Below are 26,100 nucleotides of genomic sequence, written 5' to 3'. Positions count from 1 at the left end.
AGTCAATAAACTTCTGTGAAAATGACTCAGGCATGCCACCGTGTTTTGTTAACGTTAGACATGTTTTCCGATGAAATCCGATCGATGGCTTATAGCCGGCATGTCTTTAAACATTTGACCATCAGTCAGCACGGCATAGGCTAGAAGGCACCGCCCGCTTAGGGATATTGCAAACCCTTGAAAATTGTGCTTGCATATAACTCAGCCGTTTCTGGGCCGATTGCGCTGAAACTTGGACTGTCGGCAGGCAGGGCACTCATCAAGCGATGTAGGGTTATGTGTCACAGGTGGGGTGGACCCATGCACGTGCGCACGTGAGGGGGTCCCTTTCTACATCTCAACGGCTGGGTCGATCTCCATCAAATTGTGTACACTGTTAGGGACAATTAAGACAGGTGGGCATGCGATGCGGGCGGTTTTTTGCGACGGTGTTTGCGTTTTGCGGTGTTTGCGTTTGTCGGCACGCGGCCGTTTTTTGCGGCGTTTTGCGGTTGGCAGCGGGCAGGCGTGCGATGCGGGCGGGTTTTTTTGCGGCGTTTTGCGGTTGGCAGCGGGCAGGCGTGCGATGCGGGCGGTTTTTTTGCGGCAGTGTTTGCGTTTTTGCGGTTGTGTTTGGCGGCGGGCGGGCGGGCGATGCGGGCGGTTTTGATTTTTTGCGACGTTTTTGCGTTTTTGCGGTTTGCGGCGGGCGGGTGACTTTTTATTTGTTTTAATTTATTGCGACGTTTGTGTTGGCGTATCGGGTGTGCGTTTTGCGTGTTTTGCGTTTGGGGGTGGGCGGGCGCTTTTTTGTTTCCTTTTTGCGGTGTTTGCGTTTGGGGCGAGCGGGCGTTTTTTTTGCGGTGTTTGCGTTTAGTGGCGGGCGGGCGATTTTTTAGGCGTTTTCGGTTGACGGTTAGCGTGCGTGCGATGCGGACGGTTTATTTTTTTCGGCGTTTTTGCGTTTTTTTTTTGCGTTGGGCGGGCGATTGTTTATTTTTTGCGACGCTTGCGTCGGCATTTCGGGCGTGTTTTTGGCGCATTTTGCGGTTTTAGCGTTTGGCGGCGGGCGGCTGTTTTTCTAGGCGTTTGCGGTTGGCGGCGGGCGTGCGTGCGATGCGGGCGGTTTTCATTTTTTTTGCGGCGTTTGCGGTTGGCGGCGGGCGGGCGCGCGATGCGGGCGGTTTTTATTCTTTGCGGCGTTTGCGGTGTTGTTTGCGGTTGGAGGCGATCGTTTTTTATTTTTGCGGCATTTGCGGTTGGCGGCGGGCGGGCGTGTTTTTTTTTAATATTTCAAAGTCCAATTTTTTGGGTCCGTAGTGCTCCTCGAAAAGCGATGCCTACTTACTATACAATTAAGTAAAGTAACTATCAAACTCAACCCTACTTATATATAAATAAAAGTTTTGACAACCAAACTAATGGCCCCATCAACAATATCTATCCAAACGTACAGTTATCGCGTAAACCTGTATTCTAGTCGGATATATTATAAAAGAGAAGTTGTCGGTCTGTCTGTAACAACCGAAAAGTGTCATCCACATCTGGGTGTCTTGCGCCGGAACGGCGCCATGTAGGAACGTGAAATTTGGCAGTCGACAAGCGTGGTCAAATCGAACGATCGTATCAAAATCTGGGTGCGATCCGACCAGGGGTGCGTCTCTGGCAGGGTCGCGAGCACGAGCCACGCTCGCCATTGGTTTAGCACGGGGCGCGAAAAATTGCGATATCGGCCGAAATCGGTGCGACGCGTGCTCCTTTCCGGGCTTATATCTTGACGACCGCTGGTCACAGCGACACGCGGTTGCCACCGATCGATAGAGGAGAGATAAAGCTAGCGTATTGATGTGGTTTTATAACGTTGGGCGCGTCACGTGCACATCAGGACCAATTGTTGTGAAAAAAATGACCGATTTCGTGCCTCGTGGAGGAAAAATCGGTGCCGTTTGAAAACGGTTTGACCGAATGAAATCGGTGTGGTACCATTTTTTAGGTAATTGCACGTGTGATACAATGAATGAAAAGAAAAAGTGATTGTTGCTACCACTTCCTTAATAATGAGAAATTTATTTGAAAATTTGATGCGCGCCGAGTGCGCTGTCCTTTACAACATCATAACGTATCGAAAACGTTGAAAAATGACCTTAAAACACACATATTCGGATAGCGCATTCTTTTGTGACCAATATCCACACAAAACATTATCAAAAAGTCAATAAACTTCCGTGAAAATGACTCAGGCATACCATCGTGTTTTGTTAACGTTAGACATATTTTCCGATGAAATCCGATCGATGGCTTATAGCCGGCATGTCATTAAACATTTGACCATCAGTCAGCACGGCATAGGCTGCAAGGCACCGCCCGCTTAGGGATATCGCCAAACCCTTGAAAATTGTACTTGCATATAACTCAGCCGTTTCTGGGTCGATTGCGCTGAAACTTGGACTGTCGGCAGACAGGGCACTCACCAAGCGATGTAGGGTCATGTGTCACAGGTGGGGTGGACTCATGCACGTGCGCACGTGAGGGGGTCTGCTTCTACATCTGATGAATCCCTGGGTCGATTTCACTCAAATTTTGTACACTTTTGGGGACAACTTAGAAAGGTGGCTCACACAAGTCATCTGGAGTCTCAGTAAGCGCGTGCGCACGTGCAGGGGTCCATTTATATGTATATCTCAAGAACAGGTAGGACGATAGCATTCAAATTTGGTAAAACTCCTCGGTCAAGTATGAGTAGGGCATGAGTATGCCGGGTATAGGTAGGGTACGGTATGGGAAGGGTAGGGTAGGGGTAGGGTAGGCTTTGGGTAGGGTAGGGTAGGGTAGGGTATGGGTAGGGTAGTGTATAGGATGGAGGTAGTTTTGGGTATGGGTAGGGTAGGGTAAAGTATGGGTATGGTAAGGTATAGGGTAGAGGTAGGCTTGCCGTTTGGGTAGGGTAGGGTAGTTGGGTATGGTAAAGTAAAGTTGGGTATGGTAGGGTATAAGGTAAACGTATGGCAGGGTATGAGTCGGGTATGGGTAGGACTAGGGTATGGGTAGGGTATGTATATTGGTAGGGTAGGGTAGGGCCTTTTGCGGCTTTTCCGATTGGTGGCGGATGGGCCTGCGATGCGGGCGGTTTATTTATTGCGGCGTTTGCGCGTTTTGCGGTTGGCGGCGGGCAGGCGTGCGATGCGGGCGTTTTTTTGCGGAGGTGTTTGCATTTTTGCGGTTTTTGCGTTTTTGCGGTGTTTGTTTTTGGCGGCGGGCGGGCGGGTGTTGCGGGGGGTGTTGATTTTTTTTGCGGCGTTTTTGCGTTTTTTGCGGTTTGCGGCGGGCGGGCGATTTTTTATTTGTTTTAATTTATTGCGACGTTTGCGTTGGCGTTTCGGGCGTAAGGTTTTGCGCGTTTTGCGTTTGGGGGCGGGCGGGCGCTTTTTTGTTTCCTTTTTACGGTGTTTGCGTTTGGGGCGAGCGGGCGCTTTTTTGCGGTGTTTGCGTTTGGTGGCGGGCGGGCGATTTTTAGGCGTCTTCGGTTGGCGGTTAGCGTGCGTGCGATGCGGTCGTTTTTTAGGCGTTTTTGCGTTTTTTTTTGCGTTGGGCGGGCGATTGTTTATTTTTTGCGACGTTTGCGTCGGCATTTCCGGCGTGCCTTTGGCGCATTTTGCGGTTTTAGTGTTTGGCGGCGAGCGGCCGTTTTTTTTTCGAGGCGTTTGCGGTTGGTGGCGGGCGGGCGTGCGATGCGGGCGGTTCTCATTTTTCCGGCGTTTGCGGTTGGCGGCGGGCGGCGCGCGATGCGGTCGTTTTTTATGTTTTGGGCGTTTGCGGTTGGAGGCGGTCGTTTTTTATTTTTGCGAACTTTGCGGTTGGCGGCGGGCGGGCGTGTTTTTTTTTAATAATTCAAAGTCCAAACTTTTGGATCCGTAGTGCTCCTCGAAAAGCCATGCCTACCTACTATACATTTAAATAAAGTAACTATCAAACTCAACCCTACTTATATAAACATACAAACCAAACTAATGGCCCCATCAACAATATCTATCCAAACGTTTAGTTATCGCGTAAACCTGTATTCTAGTCTATATTATGATTTATAAGTTGTCTGTGCGTGCGTAATCCGTCATGACTTATGTGTCTTATTGCGCCTGAAAGGCGCCGCGTATCGGCGTGAAATTTGGCATGCCGAATCTGTGGGCGTGGGCGGCCTTTGTATTAAAATTTGGGCGTGATCGGACCAGGGGTGCGCCGTCGGCACGTGCAAAAGGGCGCTCTCATAGGGATAGCATGGTGTCGGCGAGAGCGGCGGTCGGCCGAAAATCGGGCCGAAACGGCTCGCTTTCCGGCTTGATATCTCGGCAATGGGTGGACGCAGCGAAAAGCGGTTGCCACCAATGGATAGAGGAGAGATGGAACTACCGTATTGATATGGTTTCATAGTATAGCACGCGTCACGTGCAAGGCAGCACCCCCAGTTGTGAAAAAATGACCGATTTCGTGCATTGTGACAGGAAAATCGATGCCGCTGGAAAACGGCTTGACGGAATGAAATCGGTGTTGTATCATTTTGCAGACAAATGTATGTGTAATCAGAGAATAGCAAACAAAAACTGATGATCCGTACCATTTCCTTAATAATGAAAAATTAATTTGAAAATTTGATTCGCGCGGAGCGCGACGTCCTTTACAACATCAAAACGTATTGAAAACGCTGATCAATCGCTATGATACCTACATATTCGGAAAGAGCATTCTTTTCTGACCAATATCCACCCAAAATATTATCGAAAAGTCAATAAACTTTTGTGAAAATGACTCAAGCATGTGACCGTGTTTTGTTAACGTTACCGGTATTTTTCGACAAAATCCGATCGATAGCTTATGGCCGGCAAGTCATACAACTTTTCACAATATGTAGCTATCAAAGCATGGGCTGCAATGCACCACCCGTAAAGGGGAATTCCAAACACTGAAAATAAGCGCCTACCAATAAACAGCACATTATTGTACTAGGAATAACTCAGCTACTACTGGGCCGATTGCGCTGAAACTTGGACTGTGGGTGGAGGGGGCACTCATCTGGCGATGCATGGTCATGTGTGACAGGTAGGGTGGATCGATTGCACGTGCGCACGTGAGGGGTCCACTTATACATCTCAAGAACGGCTGGGCCGATTTCGCTCAAATTTTGTACACCGTTAGGAACAATTTAGAAGGGTGGCTGGCACAAGTCATCTAGAGTCTCAGTTAGCGCGTGCGCACGTGCAGCGGGCCGCTTTTATATCTCAAGAAAGGCTGGGCCGATTGCGCTCAAATTTGGTACATTACTTTAATCGAGTATGAGAAGGGTAACTATGTGTTATTAGTAAGGTAGGGTATGGGTAGGTTAGGGTAGGGTAGGGTGGGTTTGAGTTCGATAAAGGCAAACCATGAGAAAGGCTCTAACAACCCGCAACCAGCACCGGCATAATATGCCGTTCAAAAAAATATCCAACTCTGACAAAATAAGACAAATAAATATCATAAGTTCCCACACCCAAACTAATGCCCCATCAAATGCATCTATCAAAACGCACAGTTATAGCGCAAAATATGCCATCTAGTCTATATTATAAATTATAAGATGTCCGTGCGTCCATCCGTGTGTCATGACTTATGTGTCTTATTGCGCCTGAAAGGCGCCGCGTATCGGGGTGAAATTTGGCATGCCCAATCTGTGGGCGTGGGCGGCCTTTGTATTAAAATTTGGGCGTGATCGGACCAGGGGTGCGCCGTCGGCACGTGCAAAAGGGTGCTCCCATAGGGATAGCATGGTGTCGGCGAGAGCGGCGGTCGGCCGAAAATCGGGCCGACACGGCTCGCCTTCCGGCTTGATATCTTGGCAACGGGTGATTGCAGCGAGTCATTCTGAAGTAGAACGCATGATCCAGAATTGGAGGATCAAAAGCATGCGATAGCATGCTTTTGCATCCGGAAATTCCCATTGGTGGGTCGCTGAAAAAAGTTCGGCTGAACCTGTTTGTCAGTGAGTATGTGAGTATGTGAGTGAGTTTGTCCAAGCTTTTTTGGACCTGGAATCAAAATGGGTGGACCGATCGGGACGAAAGTGGGACCGTTTGATTCGTCTCCGGCGAGGTAAACTTTTGGTGCTGGCCTCGGTTCGCTCGGTGCTTCGTGGCACATGCTATTCCGCTTCAAAGTTTCGGTGACACGAAATTTTTTGTCAAGGCTACAGGTCAACCCGAGGTCACGGGCAAAGCCATACTGGCGGGACACATCGGTAACACCTTGAACCAGTTTCCAGGGGGGTCACCGTCTGCGAGGGGTGCAGGCTGCACGTGCTGGGGTCGGAAAACCGTTTTGACGTGAGGTCCTCTGGTTCAAAGAAATTTTAAGCTATCAACCTCAAAATCGGTTCAATGGTAGTCCCAGGCAAGGCCTCCAAAATAATGCACATTTCATTGGGCTATGGATCCTCCAATTCTGGCCCAAGGCAACGCACGAGCGCTGCCGGCATCTAGTAATACGACACGGGCACCTCGATGCGATGTATCTTTTTTGTTTTATTACAAAATGCTTGGCCGTCAAAAGCAATCGAACGAAATGGATATCAACCAAATCGACACAGACCAACCCAATACCCACGGGTCAAAAATAACCCTTCTTCGCGTTGCGGAGCACGCGGGTCACCCTAGTCTATATTACTATTTGAGGAGGGTGCGTCTGTCCGTTACCGAGGTCCCGACTTGGTGGTGCTTTGCGTGGACTACAGGCCAGACCGTTGCACCTAGCCCGGTGAAATTTGCACAACTTATAGATCAAGGATGCGTGACGTGCCTTTAAGGGGTCTGGGCTCGATCGGATTGGTAGGGAGCGCGTGGCGCGTGCTCAAAAAGTGCAAATTCGCGTCATAGACTTTACATGTATAAATCGGCTTGCAAAATCGGGCGAAAATGGCTAAATTTGCCCGACACGGGTCCGATCCCCGTGCAATATCTCGGTAACCGTGGGCCCGATCGGCACGGGGAAAACAGCATCGTGTAGATAATTGAACGGGCTATTGAATGGTGTGCAATGCAGAGGATAGCACGCGCCACGTGCACCGGAGAGGTCACTTTTATTTGAAAAATTGCGCTTTTTGAGGGATTTTGGAATTAATTTTATTTTTAGATGACCGTTAAACGGAGTGAGTTGAAACAACGCCTGTTGACAAGAGAAATGTACCGCCTCTAATGGGAAAATTGTGAATAGCTAATTGATCGACGACAAGGTGGTATAAATCGCTGGAGAAAATGGTTTTTGTCGATGATGTGCCGCTTTATTAATTACACGGCTTTTGCTGCATAACCTGATAGGTTTCGCAATTGAAACTGGTACCGTTTGAAAGAGCATTCCATTTTGTCCAAGATACACCCAACATTTTTGCATGACAAGGAACAATATTCTAAAAAAATGCAAATGTTTCAAACCACTACATAGTCATTTTACCAAAATTCATCGATGGTCCTCAAAAGTCTTCACGCCAGTTTCCGAATCTAGAACGCATGATAATACGACACGGGCACCTCGATGCGATGTATCTTTTTTGTTTTATTACAAAATGCTTGGCCGTCAAAAAGCAATCGAACGAAATGGATGCCAACCAAATCGACACAGACCAACCCAATACTCACGGGTAAAAAAATAACCCTTCTTCGCGTTGCGGAGCACGCGGGTAACCCTAGTTATATACTATTTCGCTTGCAAAGTGCCCTTTCCGATCAAAGCATGTGCCCTATGCCACCTTTGGGACGCAGTGAAAAATCCTTAAAATATGCCCTGTAGGTATGTAAATATCCCCCGTGGCGTCCGAAATCGAGGAAAATTTCTGGCTTTTTCACTTTCGACAATAAAACAAGATGCCTTTATTATAAGAAAAAGAATTTAACGGCACAGCATTGCGCAAGCAATCTAACCGACCCCAGAAAGTGTGAGGGTTAACCCTCGCCTGCACCTGGGGTGAGGGTTGCCACCAGGGCTGGTAAAAAAGCAAATTGCGTCCCCGACCAAAAAATGAGAGCGAAAAATGACCCCGACCTTTTTACGATTCATGTATGCATGCTGCATGCAACTACGATGCGCGTTTCATTAGGTTTCATTTCTATATTATTTTTTTACGAGCAGTCATATGTACTAAATTGCTTATCAGACTCGCGCTTCGAAATCTCCAGTTTGTTAATTAAATGTCACGGCATCACTCGGTCACCGGGTAGCGAACAGACGAAGAACCCGGAAAGGGTAGGGGGCGCTACGATCGTCGAATAGATGCAATAGGTGTCGCTATTGTATCGGTAGCTCACAACGACGACGGCTAGAAACTATCAACCCCGCATGTTATACCCCGGTTCCGAATCTAGTCGTTTGTCTAGTCGTATAGCTGGCTACAACTGGTCGTCAATCAACCCCGCTTGAAATAGCACAGCCGACAGCGGGGTCGGTGTCTAAGCGTCTGTTAGTATGTGTTTGATCATCTAGTTTGATCTAGTTTTCGTTAGCAACTGTCGACGGTAGTTTTGCTATTAAGGAAGTGAGTTGTGGCTACTAATTGTTCATAACCACGTTGTAGGTATGTATTAGGTATAGGGGCTTTTTATGTCCTTGTTAAAGGGGATATACGTTGTGGATTCAATCATGGGTGTAGGAGCGCCAAAAATATTGGTGAAGGATGTCACCTGAACCCTCGGAGAAGTCATCTGAACCTTCGGAGAAGGTGCAGGACCTTACCGCAGGGGAGGGGGGGGGGAATTTCGTCAACTCCTGTTTTTTTTTCTCGCTTTGGATACCTACCAAAGGTATCCACTATCCAAGCATACCTTTGGAACCTAAAGGTATGCTCCACTGCTCTTTTTTCGTGACCAAAGTCTTACAACTTTCCCACGAGTAAAAACAAGCCAATATATTTTGATATTCACGGCATTTACTGAGATTAACGGAAATTTCTGAGTATGAGCGGCCGGCCGACCGGCCGCGGTCACGGTTCTGCGACGCTTATATCTCAGCAACCACTTGACCAATTTACACGCGGTAATTTTTGTACGGTAGCTTCATTCCTTCTACCAAGTATTGGACTATTCCCGATGCATGTGGGTGACCCCTTATGCACGTGCCACGTGCAAAACGAAGAGGTGTCACTTTTGTAATTGTTGCAATATCTCGGTAACTAGGTACTTGGCCGATTGCGCTGAAAGTTGGCATGTAGGTAGGCACCCACAAGGCAATGCATATCCATGTGCCAGAGTTGGGGTGCTGCTGCACGTGCGCACGTGCAGGGGTCGATTCTAGATCTCGACAATGGCTGGACCGATGGCGCTCAAATTTGGCAAACAGTTAGGGACCGGTTAGTAGGGTGCCGTGCACGAGTCAGCTGGAGGTACCCCATCGAAATTTCGCACGTGTAAAGCTCACCCTCTCGCTCGCTCCGTTAGTCGCCCCAAAAGGCGTTATACTGGTTTATTAACCCTCGCCCGCACATGCCATTTTCCCATCCTAGAACGCACATGGGGGGGGGGGGTGGTTGCCACCCCCCCCGCGCCATTTCGTTCCTGTTGGAGATAGAGCTTAGCAGTAAAGACCAAAAAGATTCTTTGGGAAGAGACGAATCCAATGATACCCAGTTTTACCTTCTCAGGTCAGTCATTGACCTTCCAGGTCAGGTCAAGCTAAAAAATGTTGCTGTTTTGGGTCACCGTTGGATATCAAGTGCGCTGCTTATCAAATACCGATGACGATGCTGTTTTCTGGTGCCAAGCCAGCTAGAACCTCTTTGTCACACTACCCGACCAGAATTTTGCTGCTGAGGTCATTTCAGGTCAAGTTAGGTCAAGGTCAATTATATGTGTTTGTATGTCTGTGTGTGTCTGTGTGTATACTGATGTGTGCATCGATTGTTTTTGGGTCCATATTACATGAAATCATGATCTGAGAAGCTTTTACCAAAAAATGCAGTCAAAAAACTTCACAAAAAGTAAATTCAGCTTGCCTAAAACGCAATTATCTTAGATGACCTAGGTTGACCTTGACCCTGACCTTGACCCCTGTACATCGTCGAACAACATGTTGCATGATATGTGGGAGGTAAGACTGGCAAAAAAGGCCGAAATCAGGGTGTCAAAAGCTCACAAGGCCCATGGCAAGCGCAAGATGTTGAGAATTGGCCATTTGGGTCATGACATGACCTAAAAAACAAGGTCATATCTCCGAAACCAAAAATCACAGAAACTTGAAATTTTCAGTGGACATCAAGAAAGGATAGAGGAGCAGCTATACGAAAAATCAGCCTTCTAGCTCTAAAAATGTTGAGTGCAGAGCAGAAAGACTACCTGGGGGGGGGGGTGGCAACCACCCCCCCCCCATGTGCGGGCGAGGGTTAACCCGGCGGTTGCTGGGGTATTTCGCCACCCAGCGTTTGCTGGGGGGGGGGGGGGGCGTTAAACGCCCCCAGCCGATAACTCGAGAACCAATAGGCGCAGCGAAACGCACGAGGCGGCAAACGAAAGAACGCGACGAGACGCTTCAGATGAGTACTTTTAAGTTGAATTTTGAGGTCACAGGTCGGGTCAAGGTCAGGTCAAACACCTGAAATCGGACTTTCAGTAGCATGGACTTCAGGACTTCGCAATGGGCGCCTCTCGTCATAAACTCTGTCAAAACGGTGCACAATCCATCATATAAGGCCTACAAGAGTGTCAGCTCCATGTAGGGGTCAGCCAAGCATAGGTCAGGGTCAAGGTCAGGTCAACCGGCCAGGCACATATCCCCGAAAATCAAAACTGATATTCGCAGCCTGTGACACATGTTTTATGGGTACTTTGGGGCGTAGAACACGATGGTGACATTCATTTTATCATATGTGTACGACTACGTGTTTGGCTAAAAAAGTTCAATTTAAGAAATGCATGTATGATGGTCGTGAAGTAGTCGCGAGAAATTGCAAAGATTTAGTTCAAGATTTTGGAAAATGCGGAACGATAATCAATAATCGAAGATAGCCATTTGATTGGTCATGGTATTGGCAGTTCAATGGCGTTTACGGCATGTCTGTATGTCTATTCTGTGATTTTATATGATTTTTTGAACATATGCCGTTTTTGGTCGAAAACTCAGAAATCATGACGTCACTAAAACCTCGATTTCTCAAAAATTTTCTGAACGATTTTTTGAAACTTTGTCACAATAAACTTCAATTAAATCCCTACAGGTACCCAAAATTTGGCGCGCATGCGGCGCGCCGTTTTTATGCTATAGCCCGGCGAAAAAAGTGGGGGCGTTTAACGCCCCCTCCCCCCCAGCAACTCGCGGGTTAAATGGCGTGAATTGTGAAGAAGGTGGGCATAACACTTCATAACTGAAAGGATGGGGTAATTGGGTACCTGTTGCCGTTTTAGCAATAGCCTTTTTGTTCATCCCATTCGGCATTGCTTTTCTTTTTTTAACATTAGATCGACCGTCGAACCCAGTCGTTCTAGCATTGGTGAAGACCCTCACCTGCATTGCTCAAGATTGGTGAAGGATCCTTCACCAATCTAAAACTTTGGTGAAAGGTATCCTTCACCAAAGAGATACGTTGCTACACCTATGGATTCAATGATATCTTTTACTTGCGTTTAGTTTCTGCTTTATTTGAAAGTTATTTATTACTGTAAAAGTTTACTAAATGTGGTAATTTTGACCCCGGGTACTTGAACTTTTACTGGTACTGTGTCCCCGACGACGTCAATAGGACATAACACTTTACCAGCCCTGGTTGCCACCCCCCAAGTTAGTTTTTCTGCTCTACACTAAACATTTTAAAAGCTAGAAACCTGTTTTTTTTTTGTATAGCTGCTTTTCTATCTTTTCTCAGTGTCCATTGAAAATTTGAAGTTTCTGTGGCTTTTGGGTTTGGAGATATGACCTTGTTCTCCAGGTCATGTCATGCCCTAAATGGCGAATACCCAATATATTGCGTTGGCTATGGGCCTTGTGAGCTTTTGACGCCTGATTTCGTTTTTTTTTTTTTGCCAGTCTTACCTCCCACCTATCATTGAACATGATGTTCTGCGATGTAGGTACAAATGTCAGGGTCAGGGTCAAGGTCAACCTAGGTCATCTAAAATTGCTGCGTTTTAGGCAAGCTGAATTTACTTTTCGTGAAGCTTCTTTGACCGCATGTTTAGTAAAAGCTTCTCAGTTCATGATCTCATGTAATAGGCAGGGACACATAACCCAATCTGTGCACACATCAGTACATACACAGACATACGAGTACATAGACATACAAACACATATCGTTGACCTTGACCTAACTTGACGTGAAATGACCACAGCCAGCAAATAAGTCGGATAGTGTGACAAAGAGCTGTTCGACCGTTCCGTGCTTCTTTCCTCAGGATACTGAAATCCTTCTCCTCCATACCGCAACCCCCCTCCGGGCTGGACAGGCAACTTTATCTCATGCGGGCTCCTCCCTTGGAGCGGCACCGCTGCTCCCGAGGGAGCGCACCCCGTAACCGGGTGCAGTGAGTGCCTTGGGGCTGGCCGCTGGGTGGCCTGTCCTCTGGACGGGCTCAGCCCCGGCGACTCACTAGGGTGCCTGCCCAGACCAATGTCTCCCCCTATATCCTATCATCCTCCCGGCTCTGAAATCAGTAGGCGGAACTGTGGTCAAGCGTACCCATTTTCGGGAACGCATTTTCGTTCCCATCTTTGGGAACGATAAACCCAAATATGGGAACGCCATGTAGGAATTATTTAAAACAAGAAAAAGAACCGTTAAATGACGTCCAAAAAAATATAAAACGGTCGTGAACCGCCTGATATTTGTCTCAATATTGTTGGGAAAGAGTTTGATATTGTAAGGCCCATCGTAGTTTCAAATCGTTCCCCTATTTCTAAAGCAGTCCATCATCCGGGCCGCGAGCCCAAATTTGGGAACGCTCTCGTACACTGGCGCTGCAAGCGTTCCTTATTATGGGAACGGCGTACCCAAAATTGGGAACGATTTCACCGACGCCTTTCAGGGGCTCTTTTCATTAACAAGCATCACGTCCAACGCCGCAAATTATTGTTAACGTAACAATCATCAGATGACCTTTCCGGCAAGACCGTCGCATGTTTCGCCCGGTCTTCTGCGCTTTTATTCCCGTCGATCTCGCAGCGGGCACGCCCCCCTCTGCAGGATTACGTAATTCACTACGCTCAGCGATGTTCAACAAGGTCTTCCATACCTATATCCACCGTCCGCGCCGAGGGTGGAGACAAGTCAAGCACCTGTCTGTCTATCACCGATACTTGACGAGCACAAGGAAGTATCCAAAAATGGGAACGCTGAATATGTTACACCCGCAAAACACCTAGTCCCATGGAAAATCTAGTTTTTTCCTTTCTTAATGAGTGTAAGTGGCAAAAGGCCTGGTAGGATGGGCACGAGGAATGATCGAAATCAGCATAAAAATTATAAATAAGCCACACAGAGCGACCTATATAAGAGAAATTCCCCCAAAACGATCATGCTTAGAAACACGGAAGACAAAAACCACGCTCATGACGCTCCTTATAAAACAACGCTTAACAGCTAGCATCCAAATAAAATATGTCTTTCCGGACTGATAAAATACAGCTGAATAATTTTAAACCACTGAAACTGAGTTTACAACAGTAGTTCGGTAAAATCACTGACGTTCCACGCGGTCGTGCGCCTCGACATCAAAAGTCAACAATATTACCTCGGGACTGTCCGCGTATTCCCTTGCATATGTCAGCATCTGGTGTCGCTAGTACGAAACTTCATAACCAGGCGAAAATTATTATACTTGACCTCAAAATGTAAAAACGCTTCATTTTCCTTTAAATTGCATGTTAAATGTAGTATAACCCATGTTTTCACCATTCCGCCATTTCAAAAAATCATTAAAAATATCATTCGACGGTCAATTTCCTTGTTCAACGGTGAGATTAAAGATAATTTTATAGAGATTTAGTAGATACTTTAATTAGCGTGCACTTTTTTGAGACGTGATGCACTAATGAGTTTTAGTGGGCGAACGGCCGAAAAATTACCTTCCGTTCTCATAAATGGGAACGCCCGTTCCCATATTTGGGAACTCCGTTCCCAAAAATGGGAACGTTCCTATATTTGGGTACTCATGACCATAGTTCCACCTACTGAAATGGTCTTATTGGACCGAAAGGGCCTAACCCAAAAGAAATAGAAAGAGCTGTTCTAGCTGGCTTGGCACTAATACGGCAGCGTCATCGGTATATGATGGGTTGGCCCGCTGCTTGTGTAGGTATTTTATTCGACATCACCACAATTTTTTCTTTTCTTCAATTTTTTTTCACCACTAAGCTTCGCGGTCAAGAGCAACAGATTCTTTGGGAAGAGACGAATCCAATGATACCAAATTTTTATAACGAGGCTTGAAATGATCTCACGCATGTCAAAGTGTTTTTATTTTAGGCAAAATAAATATCTAAAACAGTAAAACATTTTTTTGCCTAAAATAAAAACACTTTGACATGCGTGAGATCATTTCAAGCCTCGTTATATTAATAATAATCATGTCATCCATCCTCGCCCACATAAATACCAAATTTTACCTCATCAGGTCAGTCATTGACCTTCCAGGTCAGGTCAAACTAAAGAATGTTGCTGTTTGGGGTCACCGCTGCCCGTTGGAATATCACGTGCGCTGCTCATCATATACCGATGACGCTGCCGTATTGTGGTCCCAAGCCAGCTAGAACCTCTTTGTCACACTATCCGACTAGGTTTTTGCTGGCTGTGGTCATTTCAGGTCAAGTTAGGTCAAGGTCAATGATCTGTGTTTGCATTTCTGTGTGTGTCTGTGTGTATACTGATGTGTGCACCGATTGTGAATGTGTCCCTATAGCATGAGATCATGAACTGAGAAACTTTTACCAAAAATACAGTAAAAGAGACTTCACGAAGTAAATTCAGCTTGCCTAAAACGCAATATTTTTTAGATGACCTAGGCTGACCTTGACCCTGACCCTGGCATCTCTACATCATCGAACAACATGTTTCATGATAGGTGGCAGGTAAGACTGGCAAAAAAGGCCGAAATCAAGGTGTCAAAAGCTCACAAGACCCATAGCCAACGCAAGATACTGGGTATTTGTCATTTGGGTTATGACATCACCTGAAGCATAAGGTCACACCCCCGAAACCAAAAACCACAGAAACTAGAAATTTTCAGTGGACACTAAGAAAGGAATTAGAGAAGCAGCTATACAAAACATCCGGCTTCTAGCTATCAAAATGTTGAGTGCAGAGCAGAAAAACTACCAGGGGGTGGCAATCACTGCCCCCCCCCCCTATGTGCGGGCGAGGATTAAATAATTTGAATATCAGGAAAACAATTTATTCAAACAGGTATTCCAACAGTCCTGCTTTTTTATAGGTGACCTCCGATTTGTGTAGCATCTAAGCTGCCCAGGGGGCCTCTTATGTATAGGTACAGGACAGAGAGCCTCCTACTTCGACTACTTGCACAGAGAGCCTCCTTTTTGTACAATGTACATACAGCTAAGCTTCTACAGGTCGAGCGCCGGTCTTCTATTTGTACGTACAGAGAGCCTCCTACTGTTACAGAGGCCTCCTATTTGTCTAGGGGCCTCCTATTGGCTAATGGCGCCTCCTTTTTGTCCAAGGGGCCTCCTATTCGTCTAGGGGGCCTCCTATTTGTCCAGGAGGCCTCCTGCTTGTCCAGAAGGTCCCCTATTTATCCAGGGGGCTTCTATTTTCCAGGGGGCTTCCCCTTTATCCAGTGGGCCTCCTACGTGTTCAGGGGCCTCCTATTTGTCCAGGGGCCTCCTATTTATCCAGGGAGTCTTCTATTCGACCAGGGGTCTCATATCTGTGCAGGGGTATTCCTACTTGTCCAGGGGCCTCCTTTTTTGAAGGGCCTCCTTTTTATTAAGGGAGCCTTCTATTTGTCCAGGGGGCCTCCTATTCGTACAGAGGGCCTCTAGCTCCTACTTGTCCATGGGGCCTCCTATTTGTTCAAGAGGCCTCTATTTGCACAGGAGGCCTCCTATTTGTCCCAGGGGCCTCCTATTTGTCCCGGGGGCCTCCTATTTGTCCCAGGGGCCTCCTATTTGTCCAGGGGGCCTCCTATTGGTTAAAGTAGCCTCTTATTTTCCAAGCGGCCTCCTATTTATCCAGAGGGCTCCTATTTTAGGGGGACTCCTCTTTATCCAGGGGGCCTTCTTCTTGTTCAGGGGGCCTCCTAATTATCCAGGGGCCTCCTATTTGTCCAGGGGGCCTCCTAATTGTCCAGTGGGCCTCGTTTTGTGAAAGGGCCTCCTATTTGTCCAGGGGGCTCCTAATTGTCCAGGGGGCCTCCTTTTGTGAAAGTGGCCTCCTGTTTGTCTAGGTCTAGGGCCTCCTATTTGTCCAGGAGGCCTCCTATTTTTTCAGGGGGCCTTCTATTTGTACAGAGCGCCTGCTACTTATCCATGGGGCCTCCTATTTGTTCAGGGGGCTTCTCATTTGTACAGAGGGCCTCCTATTTGTACATGGGCCTGCTATTTGCCTAGGGGCCTCTTATTTGTCTAGGGCCTCCTATTTGTCCAGGAGGCCTCCTGCTTGTCCAGAGAGCCTCCTATTTCTCCAGGGGGCCTCCTGTTTTCCGGGGGCCTCCTACTTGTTCAGGGGGCCTCCCATTTGTCCAACAGGGCCTCCGATTTGTCCAAGGGGCCTCCTATTTATACAGAGAACCTTCTATATGAACATCGGACCTCCGTTTGTAAAGTATCTGGTGCGTCTCGGGGGCCTTCACTATTGGGGTCCCAAAATGACCTTTGGGGTCCCAAATGTTCGAATTGGGGTCCCACATGGGACCTCAAAAGCATACAAAGTTACACCCATCCTCATGAACCACTTTCGCTATCTACTTGAAACTTGGCATACCTTCTCCCCCATCAATTTGACGTCTCCTGTGCAATTTTTAAGAAAAAAATTTCCAAAAATTTTCGAGATATATCGATATTAGTGAAGTAACTACATGGCGTTTTTAGTCGAAAAGTGGTAAATATTTAAAAAATCGCCAAAAATCAGGGTTTAAGGCAAATTGCAAATTAAGGACATGAAAAGACGCAGCTCAACGAGTTCTTTAAAATGGCTATCTCGGTTTTTCCATAAAATGCGTTTTTCACCCCTAAAAATTAAAAAAAAACTATATTTTTAGGAAAACATCTAATAAAATCCAAAATTTTCAATATTTCCAAAAAAACGGAATATATGTTGTAGAGCTCTATTAGAACATTAGATGCCCCAAATTTCAACTTTCTATCTTGATTTTTGACCCCCAAATTGTAAAAAATAGCTCCAACATGCATAGGGCATGGTGACGTCATAAGCATTTTCGCGAATTAGAGGCACTTCTGAACATCGCATGTAAAAACAAATGGCACCACTAGATTCCTGGGACAAAGCTCGTCTAGAAAAGTGAATTTTTATGTCAAAAATAAAAAGTTGAAAAATTGACATTTTTCTTGGCCCTCGTTTAGTTATGTATGGTATAAACGATTTTTTATGCTTTCAATGCACACTTATCACCAGCACAGTGACTTGGGGTCACATATAACCATTACCATCGGATTCGGCGAGAAAAATAAGCCATAAAACATGTGTCGCACGCCCATGTAGCAGAAAGTGAAAACCGTGACCTTTCGTGACCTGACCTGACCTTGACCCGTACTTAGTATGACCCATATACGCACATGGTACCTTCACTAGGCCTTTGAGATCATTTTTGGTGAGTTTTGAGGAGCAGCTATCGATTCCGCTGTCCGTAAGCCTAATCATGCAAAACCCCTGAATTTGACCTTTGACCTGACCTTGACCCGAAAGTTGACCTCAATTTTAAAATCTTAAGAGTGCTTTGGGAAGGTCTCGTAGAGACCTTTCGAACGCCGCCTCGCGGGGCTCCATACGACCATTGGTTCTCGAGATAACAGGGGGGGGGGGGGTCGGATCCGACCCCCCCCCCAGGCTGTCGTGGGTACGGAAATAGCCCAGGCGGTGCCGGGTTAAGGAAGCAAAAAGTATATCAATCGACGCGCCTTGACGTGCTGAGTTCACTGGTGTTTTTCTTTTTGCTCTATCGTAATTAGACCAAAAGTTATAAACAAAAAACTTAACCCTATTAGTGGCAGGCTCCTGGCTACCCCCATTAGTGGCAGGGGGGCTGTTTACGACCCCCCCCCCTGATATCTCGAGATCTAACGAGCCGATTTTCATAATTCAAACGGCATTCCATTTCGCTCAACGTGATCTACATTTCTAAAAAAATAAAAAATAAAAAATGTCAACAGGGGGGTAGAGGGGGGTAAAAAACGGGCAAATTGCAGATACATTTTAGACTGTTTGTCACGGCCAGGTTTCTGAACCAATCTTAACGCAACTTTTGCCGATCGATAGAGAATGAACCAGGGATTCACATGGATCCTAAAAATATGCATTTTCAAAAATTATAGGCGGATACAGATCATTGAGATTGGGGTACACAAAAAGTATAGTAAATGTTTTTGTTGGTACTGTTTCTAAAAAGGGTGCTAATGGTCTTGTTATGTTACAATTTTCTTATGTGAGAACGACTACAATTGTATTGGTCATGCATAGGCGGTGTCAGGGCACCTATGTTGGGAGGTAAAACATAACCCCCCCCCCCCTTTTTGGACGCCTGGATCCGCCTATTATAGCAAAAATGTGTCAAAAGAGGATGCACAAAAACTTTGTATATGTTATCACATGATACCTTTCATTCACTGTTCGTAAAACTGGTGCATACAGTTACCTATAATACATCAGCATCGTGATCTTCGCCCAAATGACTCGCTTCACGAATAGGACCCCCCAATTCCCAGTGCTCTGGAGCCGCCCCTGGTAAAGTTATGAACTTGAAATTTTTAGGGAATGTGCCCAATTTAGTTTTAGGAAAAGTCAGAAAATTTCAGCATCGTAGCTTCAGCGGTTTCCGAGATATTCCCGAAAAACCTGAGGGGTGGATGAAAACAACCCCCTGCAACTAATAGGGTTAAGACCTGTCTTAAGCAAAATTTTTACATTCATACCCCCCATAAACCCCCTAAATATTGACCTAGATCAACCAAATTTGGACAGGGGCAAGAACTCCATGGGACCCAACTACCTATCAAATTTCATGTTTCTAGGTGCCATAGGACCCTATCGCGAGGGAAGGGGGGTCGCATCGACCCCCCCCCCTCTGCCAGGCCGTGCTATGAAAAACGCCGTGCCAGGGCGAGGGTTAAAAATGACAAATCTGTTTTTTCGTTGTTATTTTCGCGGTTCTTTCGAATGCCATCTACCTCGTGTCGCTACGTGGCCCAGGGGCCGAGCTAGAAGGGGGGGGGTGTTCAAACATCCCACTTCCCCAGCAGGGCGTATAAATCAAAGACCCTCAGCGAGGCGCGGGTTAAGAAGAGCCCAACAGAGGTGAAACATGTAATAACTTCAAAATAGCCGAAAATTGATCAACACGCGTTTATTGGGCCATGGCAATATCTGTGCTTGCACATGAACACCATCACACTACGGAACATGTAGAATATCGGTTAGGAGACATGTGTCCTGATGGTGCGTCAAAGTACATTCTTCTATAGAACAACGCTACTTTTATTTCAGCCTTTGACGGCACATCGTCTGCCGAAGGGGACACGAAAACAACAGCGAGTCAGGCAGTTTGTACGTCGTACTCGTATATCTTACAGTAGCCGCAGTAAAAAAGATGGATAGAGTTGTAAGATTAACATGCCATCCCGATCTTTTAAAGGTAGTGTGCCATCTTTCAATGATTTCCCATTTTGTTTTTTCCTAGGATAAGAAGCTTCTGTTTTTACCTAATATGTATCGCAAAAAAATCAAAAATGGGCCTGGAATAGTGCCTTTTTCGCCTAAAAGTTTATCGGTTGCATCGGTTTTTCGATATGTATAACCAGTAAAACGCCTTTTGGGCGACCAACGGAGCGAGCGAGAGGATGGGCCTTGCACGTGCGAAATTGCGAGGGGGTACCTCCAAATAGCTTGTGCACTGCACCCTACTAACCGGTCTTTAGCGATGTGCCAAATTTCAGCGCAATCGGCCTAGCCGTTCTCGAGATCTGGAAGCGGCACACTGCACGTGCGCACGTGCAATCGGGGTCCAAACTGACTTTTGCACGGCACCCTACTAACTGGTCCCCAACCGTGTACCAAATTTGAGCGCAATCGGCCCAGCCGTTCTCGAGATCTGGGAGCGCCCCCTGCACGTGCGCACGTGCTGTAGCACCCCAACCTTAACACATGCAGATGAATTATCTGATGGAGACCTAACTGTGTACCGAGTTTCAATTCAATCGGCCCAACCGTTGTGCCGTTATCGAGGTTGCAATTTTGGGGGTTCTTAAAAAATGTCCAACTTTACCACGCGCCACGTGCGGTGGTTGGCAAGAACGCATGGTGGCCATCACACCACAGAACTTTTACGTCCAAGTGACATTCAGTAAAGAAGACCGCTTGTCAATCGGATGTCCCGTTCCTAAGATATTAGCTTTTGAAGAGCGTCCCCACGGCCGGCCGGCCGGCCGGCCGCTCATACTCAGAATTTTCCCTTAATTCAGTATGAGACTCCGCTCGTGGAGGCGCTCGGGAGGCGAGCGAAGACTCCGCTCGCTTCGCTCGCTCCGTAAAGACTACGCTCGCTTCGCTCGCTCCGTAACAACTGTAGTGGGCTGACCTGCAAACAGGCGTCGGCAACAATCGCGAATGCGGCGCACATGTGACAATAAGCAAAGGTCATTATCACTGAACTCTATAATGTGGAAGGCGCATCGGCCGCCAGATGGTGTCCAACGGTGCCGCCATGTTGCGCAGACCAGGAAGCGGCCGCCGCCTGTGTTGGGAATAGGGAATTCGGGACCTCGATTTACGTTTGCGGCCGCTGCATCCGTTACGTTCAAGCTATGTAGACACGGAACCCGGCATCTTACGCAGAATTGAGTGGAGACCAAGGTGCTATCTTTAAAAATCCTCAGATATAGGTAACTTATACGTTAAACCCTTTTAAGTCAATAGAGAAATATGGAAATTGCTATTTTAGCGCCGGGAATGATCTGAAACTATATCTAGCATATGAGATCGTGATTTCATGCACTCCTTGCAAGGTCCGATGCTTCACATTTGCATTGTTTCCTTTGCGTGACGTCATTTGTGACGTCACAAGGGTCATAAACTTTTCCTCAATAGCTCCCGATCAAATTGAGCTAGCGAGTCGGGAAAGCCACAAATGGACTCAGAAAGACCTGCCGAATCGAATGATATGCAACATGACCTCACTCGACCAGCTTCGTGACCTGAGAGCTGTGACCTGACCTTGTCACGAGGTCAATGCCTTAAAATGACCTCACCCGAACAAAAAGTGTATCACTCGACGCGCCCGAGCTAGGTGAACACGATGATGCCAAAATCGCGGCTCTGTGCGCATTTTTAGCGAAGTTATTTACCAAAAACCGAACCCGTGCCTTAGGTCACTTGACCTTGTCTCAGAGGTCACCGGTTGACCTGAGACCTTTAAAATAGATTCCTACCAGTCACTCTGCATTGTACTAGGTGCGTTCAGTAAGTAAGTTCCGGAGAGCAATTACATAAAATTCACGAGGTCTACGCACGTGATTTTTTCAGGGATTAGAATTCAGACCTTTATGTCGAAGTGACCGCATTTTCAGCTTCTTATTCCATTTCTGTGACGACATGGAGCAGATCAAATAACACCATTTTTTAGACTGCTTTAGAAATGGCATCGGCCGCCCGAGAGGATCAACGTTCAGTGATAAGATTCCTAGCTATCCACTATCCAGGGCTAGCCGGCAGCTAACATCCACGCCAACTTCGTGAATGTGTACGGGAGCCATGCTCTTAGTGATTCCGCAGTTCGGAAACGGAAGAAAAAGTTTGGGGAGGGGAGGGAGAGCGTGCGCGACCTGGCACGTGCAGGCAGGCTGAGGACGATTGTCACAGCTACTGACGTCGCCGAAGTGGAGGAGATGGTGATGGCCAACAGAAAGATTACTGTCCAGGCGATAACAGAAAGCCTAAACATAAGCCTACACCAGGATCATTAGACCATCTTCTGCCAGTAATCGCCAGTTGCCGCCCCCGAGAAGGCCCGTGGTCGGTTCATCCTCCACCAGGATTGCGCGCCTCCTCACCGTGCCCTCGTGGCGAGGGATGCCCTGGAGGCAGAGGGCATTGAGGTGCTCTAACACCATCCCTACTCTCCAGACGTTGCACGCAGTGACTATTGGCTGTTCGCAGACATGAATAAAATCTCCGGGGCCGGAGGTTCGGCTCGCGGTCTGCACTCGGGTCTGCTTTTTACCAGTATGGCGAAAAGACCCTCACTCAAAGCTTCCGTGCGGCCATCCGGGACCTGGCCAAGCGATCGGAACGATGCGTTCGCCTGCAGGGTGAGTTCGTCGAGCCGTGAGCCATGTTTGGTTGAGAATTGAGATGTGCCAAAAAATAAACGAGTTATATCAAAACGGAACTTACTTATTGAACATACTGGTACTCTGCCGCACACGACCACTTTACCGCTAAATTCAAGCTAAAGTAGCGGCGCATTAGCGAGGTGGGTTCAATCAACCCTCTCGGCAGGGGCAAATGTAGAAAGACAATAGTCCGGCGAGTGAATTTGAGGAATTCTTAAGATTCCATCGTGTTCCCCACTCAATTCCGCGTAAGACGCCGGGTTCTGTATCGACGTAGCTTGAACGTAACGGATGCGGCAGCCGCAAACGTAAATCGAGGTCCCGAATTCCCTATTCCTCAACACAGGCGGCGGCCGGTTCCTGGTCTGCGCAATATGGCCGCCACCGTTAGACACTACGGCCAATAGGGTTGAAGCGGCAGTGCTCCCCTGTGGTCATTATTACGGAGCGAGCGAAGCGAGCGGAGTCTTACGTAGAATAACGGAAATTTCTGAGTATGAGCGGCCGGCCTCACGATTCTGCGACGCTTATATCTCAGCAACCACCAGCAACCAGATAGGGGACGGCCACTACGAAGTAAATAAATAAATAAATAAACAACTTGACCGATTTACATGCGGTAATTTTTGTAGGGTAGCTTCATTCCTTCTACCAAGTATTGGACTATTCCCGATGCATGTGGGTGACCCCTTATGCATGTGCCACGTGCAAAACGAAGAGGTGTCACTTTTGTAATTGTTGCAATATCTCGGTAACTACTTGGCCGATTGCGCTGAAAGTTGGCATGCAGGTAGGCACCCACTAGGTAATGCATATCCATGTGCCGTAGTTGGGGTGCTGCTGCACGTGCGCACGTGCAGGGGTCTATTCCAGATCTCGAGAACAGCTGGACCGATGGCGCTCAAATTTGGTATATGGCTAGGGACCGGTTAGTAGGGTGCCGTGCAAAAGTCAGTTGGGACCCATTTTGCACGTGCGCACGTGCAGGGTGCCGCTTCCAGATCTCGAGAACGGCTGGGCCGATTGTGCTCAAATTTGGCACATCGCTAGAGACCGGTTAGTAGGGTGCCGTGCACAAGTCAGCTGGAGGTACCCCCTCGAAATTTCGCACGTGCAAGGCTCACCCTCTCGCTCGCTCCGTTTGTCGCCCCAAAAGGCGTTATACTGGTAGAGTAACGACGTACGGGAATGAGTTATCAGCTGTCTAATCGTAGACAACACAATGTCGAACTTAAACTGTAACCCTGTATTGGTATTGGGTCATTCCACGTCAAATCGAACAAAAATCGGCTGTTTTGCACCTCACCATCAGCAATTTCATTATAAATTTGTGAGCGAGTTCCTGTGTGGCGCCGGACATTACATTGATGTTTTTTGAACATTCTGACCACAGGTCTTCTAAATATAGGGCATCAAATTTTTACAAAATGTTGCATCTTTATATTTTTGAACGACCATAACTTTGGTTGTACTTGTTTGATTTTAATGAAATAAACCTTACTGTTTAGGTAATTTCTTAAGCATTTGTTTAGAATTGCACCTACTTAAATATATGACCTTGAAATTTGCTTAACTCTGTTCTTAAGCACAAATATTGAAATAGCAAAAAACACGTCACCTTCGATTTGGCTCATTTTCATATATTTTATTGCCTACCATATTCTTAACAACCTGTGAAAAAATTAGAGTGGGCCATTCATAAGTTTTGAAGAAAATTGCACATATGCAAACGTATGTTAGCACGCGCAATGGAGGGGGAAGAGCGAATTTCGCCCACCCCTCCTGTTTTTCGCCAATATCTCATAAGATTAATGCGAAATTAATTATAGCTACCTGTCAAGAATTGAATTGGACATCTCATCGTGCAAGCAATAAGAAAATCGGTTCACAACTGTTCTAGTAAGAGCGGTGTAAAGTGAACATCCTGTCGCCGCAGCGACGCGGCGACTCGGCAGCCGGCGCCGACCGCTACGCGCCGCCTGAATTGTAGACTGTGCCGGGACGGAACGGAACGGTTCCGTCTTTACATCGCGCTCCCTACCGCTGATTACGTTCGATTCGCGTCAAATTTTGTGAGAAGACTAAGAAATGTACAGGCAATCTTATGGTGAAAGAACTTTGAAAATCGGTTGGTAAACAATTGAAATATGAACGTGTAAACACAAAATTGTGATTGCTGCGTTTACCGCATCGGCCGAGCCCGCCTCCAGTCGGGGACATGTTACCCTTAGCAGGCCTCTAACTGCCATATTTATTATTGGATTAACTAGAAATTCCCCATTCATACTAAAAAATGTATGTTCTTTCGTATAGTGAAGATCAAAAGACGTGAAGATATCGTTGCGTGATAATGTTTTCGTTGAATTTACTTCATGATGTATTTCCACACGGCTCAAAATTCACCGCAAAATACCGTTTGCCTGAGACACTTTTACTATGGAACGTGAATGCTTGACTACGATGACTATGCATTTCCATTCTCGCAGAGTTTGGGATATCACTAATCAGCAATCATTCATTTCAGAAAGTGTACACAAGCAAGCATGCCTTGACTCTGTCTTTCAAGGTCACGCGCGGTTGCGTGATGTTGATGCATGAAAACGGCGTTTGCCGCGAAAGTTATGAATGGCCCACTCCAATTTTTTCACAGATGGTGAGGAACATTGTGACGGACATAATATGTAAAAATTACCCAAATCGAAGGTGACGTGTTTTTTGCTATTTAAATTTTTGTTTTAATTCAAGGTCAAATGCATTTCAAGGTCAGTTCAATTTAATTTTATAATTAAAAATCAAAGCCTTATCAATTGCCTATAAGACCCTGTTAATATCATTTTGATACCAGAAAAGGAACCAGAGTTATAGCCATTTAAAAAATTGATGTGTGGCATTTTTCGCTATATTCGATGACCTATATCTCAGCGATACGTTATCAAATTTCGAAAATATTATACGTAACTCAGTTTTGAACCATGCCCAGTCTGCCTACAAATTTTCAGAAAAATCGAAGGGGATGACGGATTTCGGTGTTTGATTTGACGTGGAATGCCCCTATTGTTTCTTTAATTTGGCTGTCGAACATTAATTTATGGTTTGAAATGTGATTTTATGTAAAATAATTGATATGAAACAGCCGTCTCTTAATATGACCCCATTTCACCACACGCAAGTGGCAGAAATGACAATGATCAGCTGACGCATTTTTCTTGACCGAAGTCAGAGCGCGCGGCCCGACGCGCCACGCGTATTTGGAAATTCCAACCTCGACGAGCATCAGAAGCCACCTAACAGCCCGTAACAGGCGTGTTCAAAACCGCAGGAGATGATGATGAACGGGTTTATCGAAACTTGATTGGATGAGCCTATCGGTAACAGGTAATAGCGATTTTAGTGCGTGCATTTATTGTTCATAATGGTGTGAAATGTGGTTGGGGTACGACCGACAACCCGTCGGGGCGAATTTCGCACTGGGGTACTCAAAATTTGAAGAATTTAAGACGTTTCCATGAGTTTTGAACTTTGAAGGTATGGATAAGTTCTAAAAATCCGGTTCTCCTTATCCGGGTCATTAACTTCATATGGTCAAAGAAAATTGGCACACTACCT

General features: G+C 46.6%; 1 protein-coding gene across 1 annotated transcript in view; it reads right to left on the bottom strand.

Annotated features, from left to right (window-relative positions):
* Positions 1 to 22,272, bottom strand: part of LOC122369048 — a 28,865-nt gene extending 6,593 nt beyond the window's left edge. The window contains exon 1 of the mRNA XM_043343423.1: positions 22,213 to 22,272. Within this exon, the coding sequence (XP_043199358.1) occupies positions 22,213 to 22,272 (60 nt within the window). The remainder of the gene's footprint in view (positions 1 to 22,212) is intronic.
* Positions 22,273 to 26,100: the final 3,828 nt, after the last annotated feature.

Source organism: Amphibalanus amphitrite, unplaced genomic scaffold (genome assembly GCF_019059575.1).
Source record: "Amphibalanus amphitrite isolate SeventyFive unplaced genomic scaffold, NRLGWU_Aamphi_draft 001001F_arrow, whole genome shotgun sequence".
NCBI classification, from domain to species: Eukaryota; Metazoa; Arthropoda; class Thecostraca; order Balanomorpha; family Balanidae; genus Amphibalanus; species Amphibalanus amphitrite.
The sequence above is the reverse complement of the archived record's forward strand: the minus strand, read 5'-3'. Positions and strand labels throughout refer to the sequence as shown.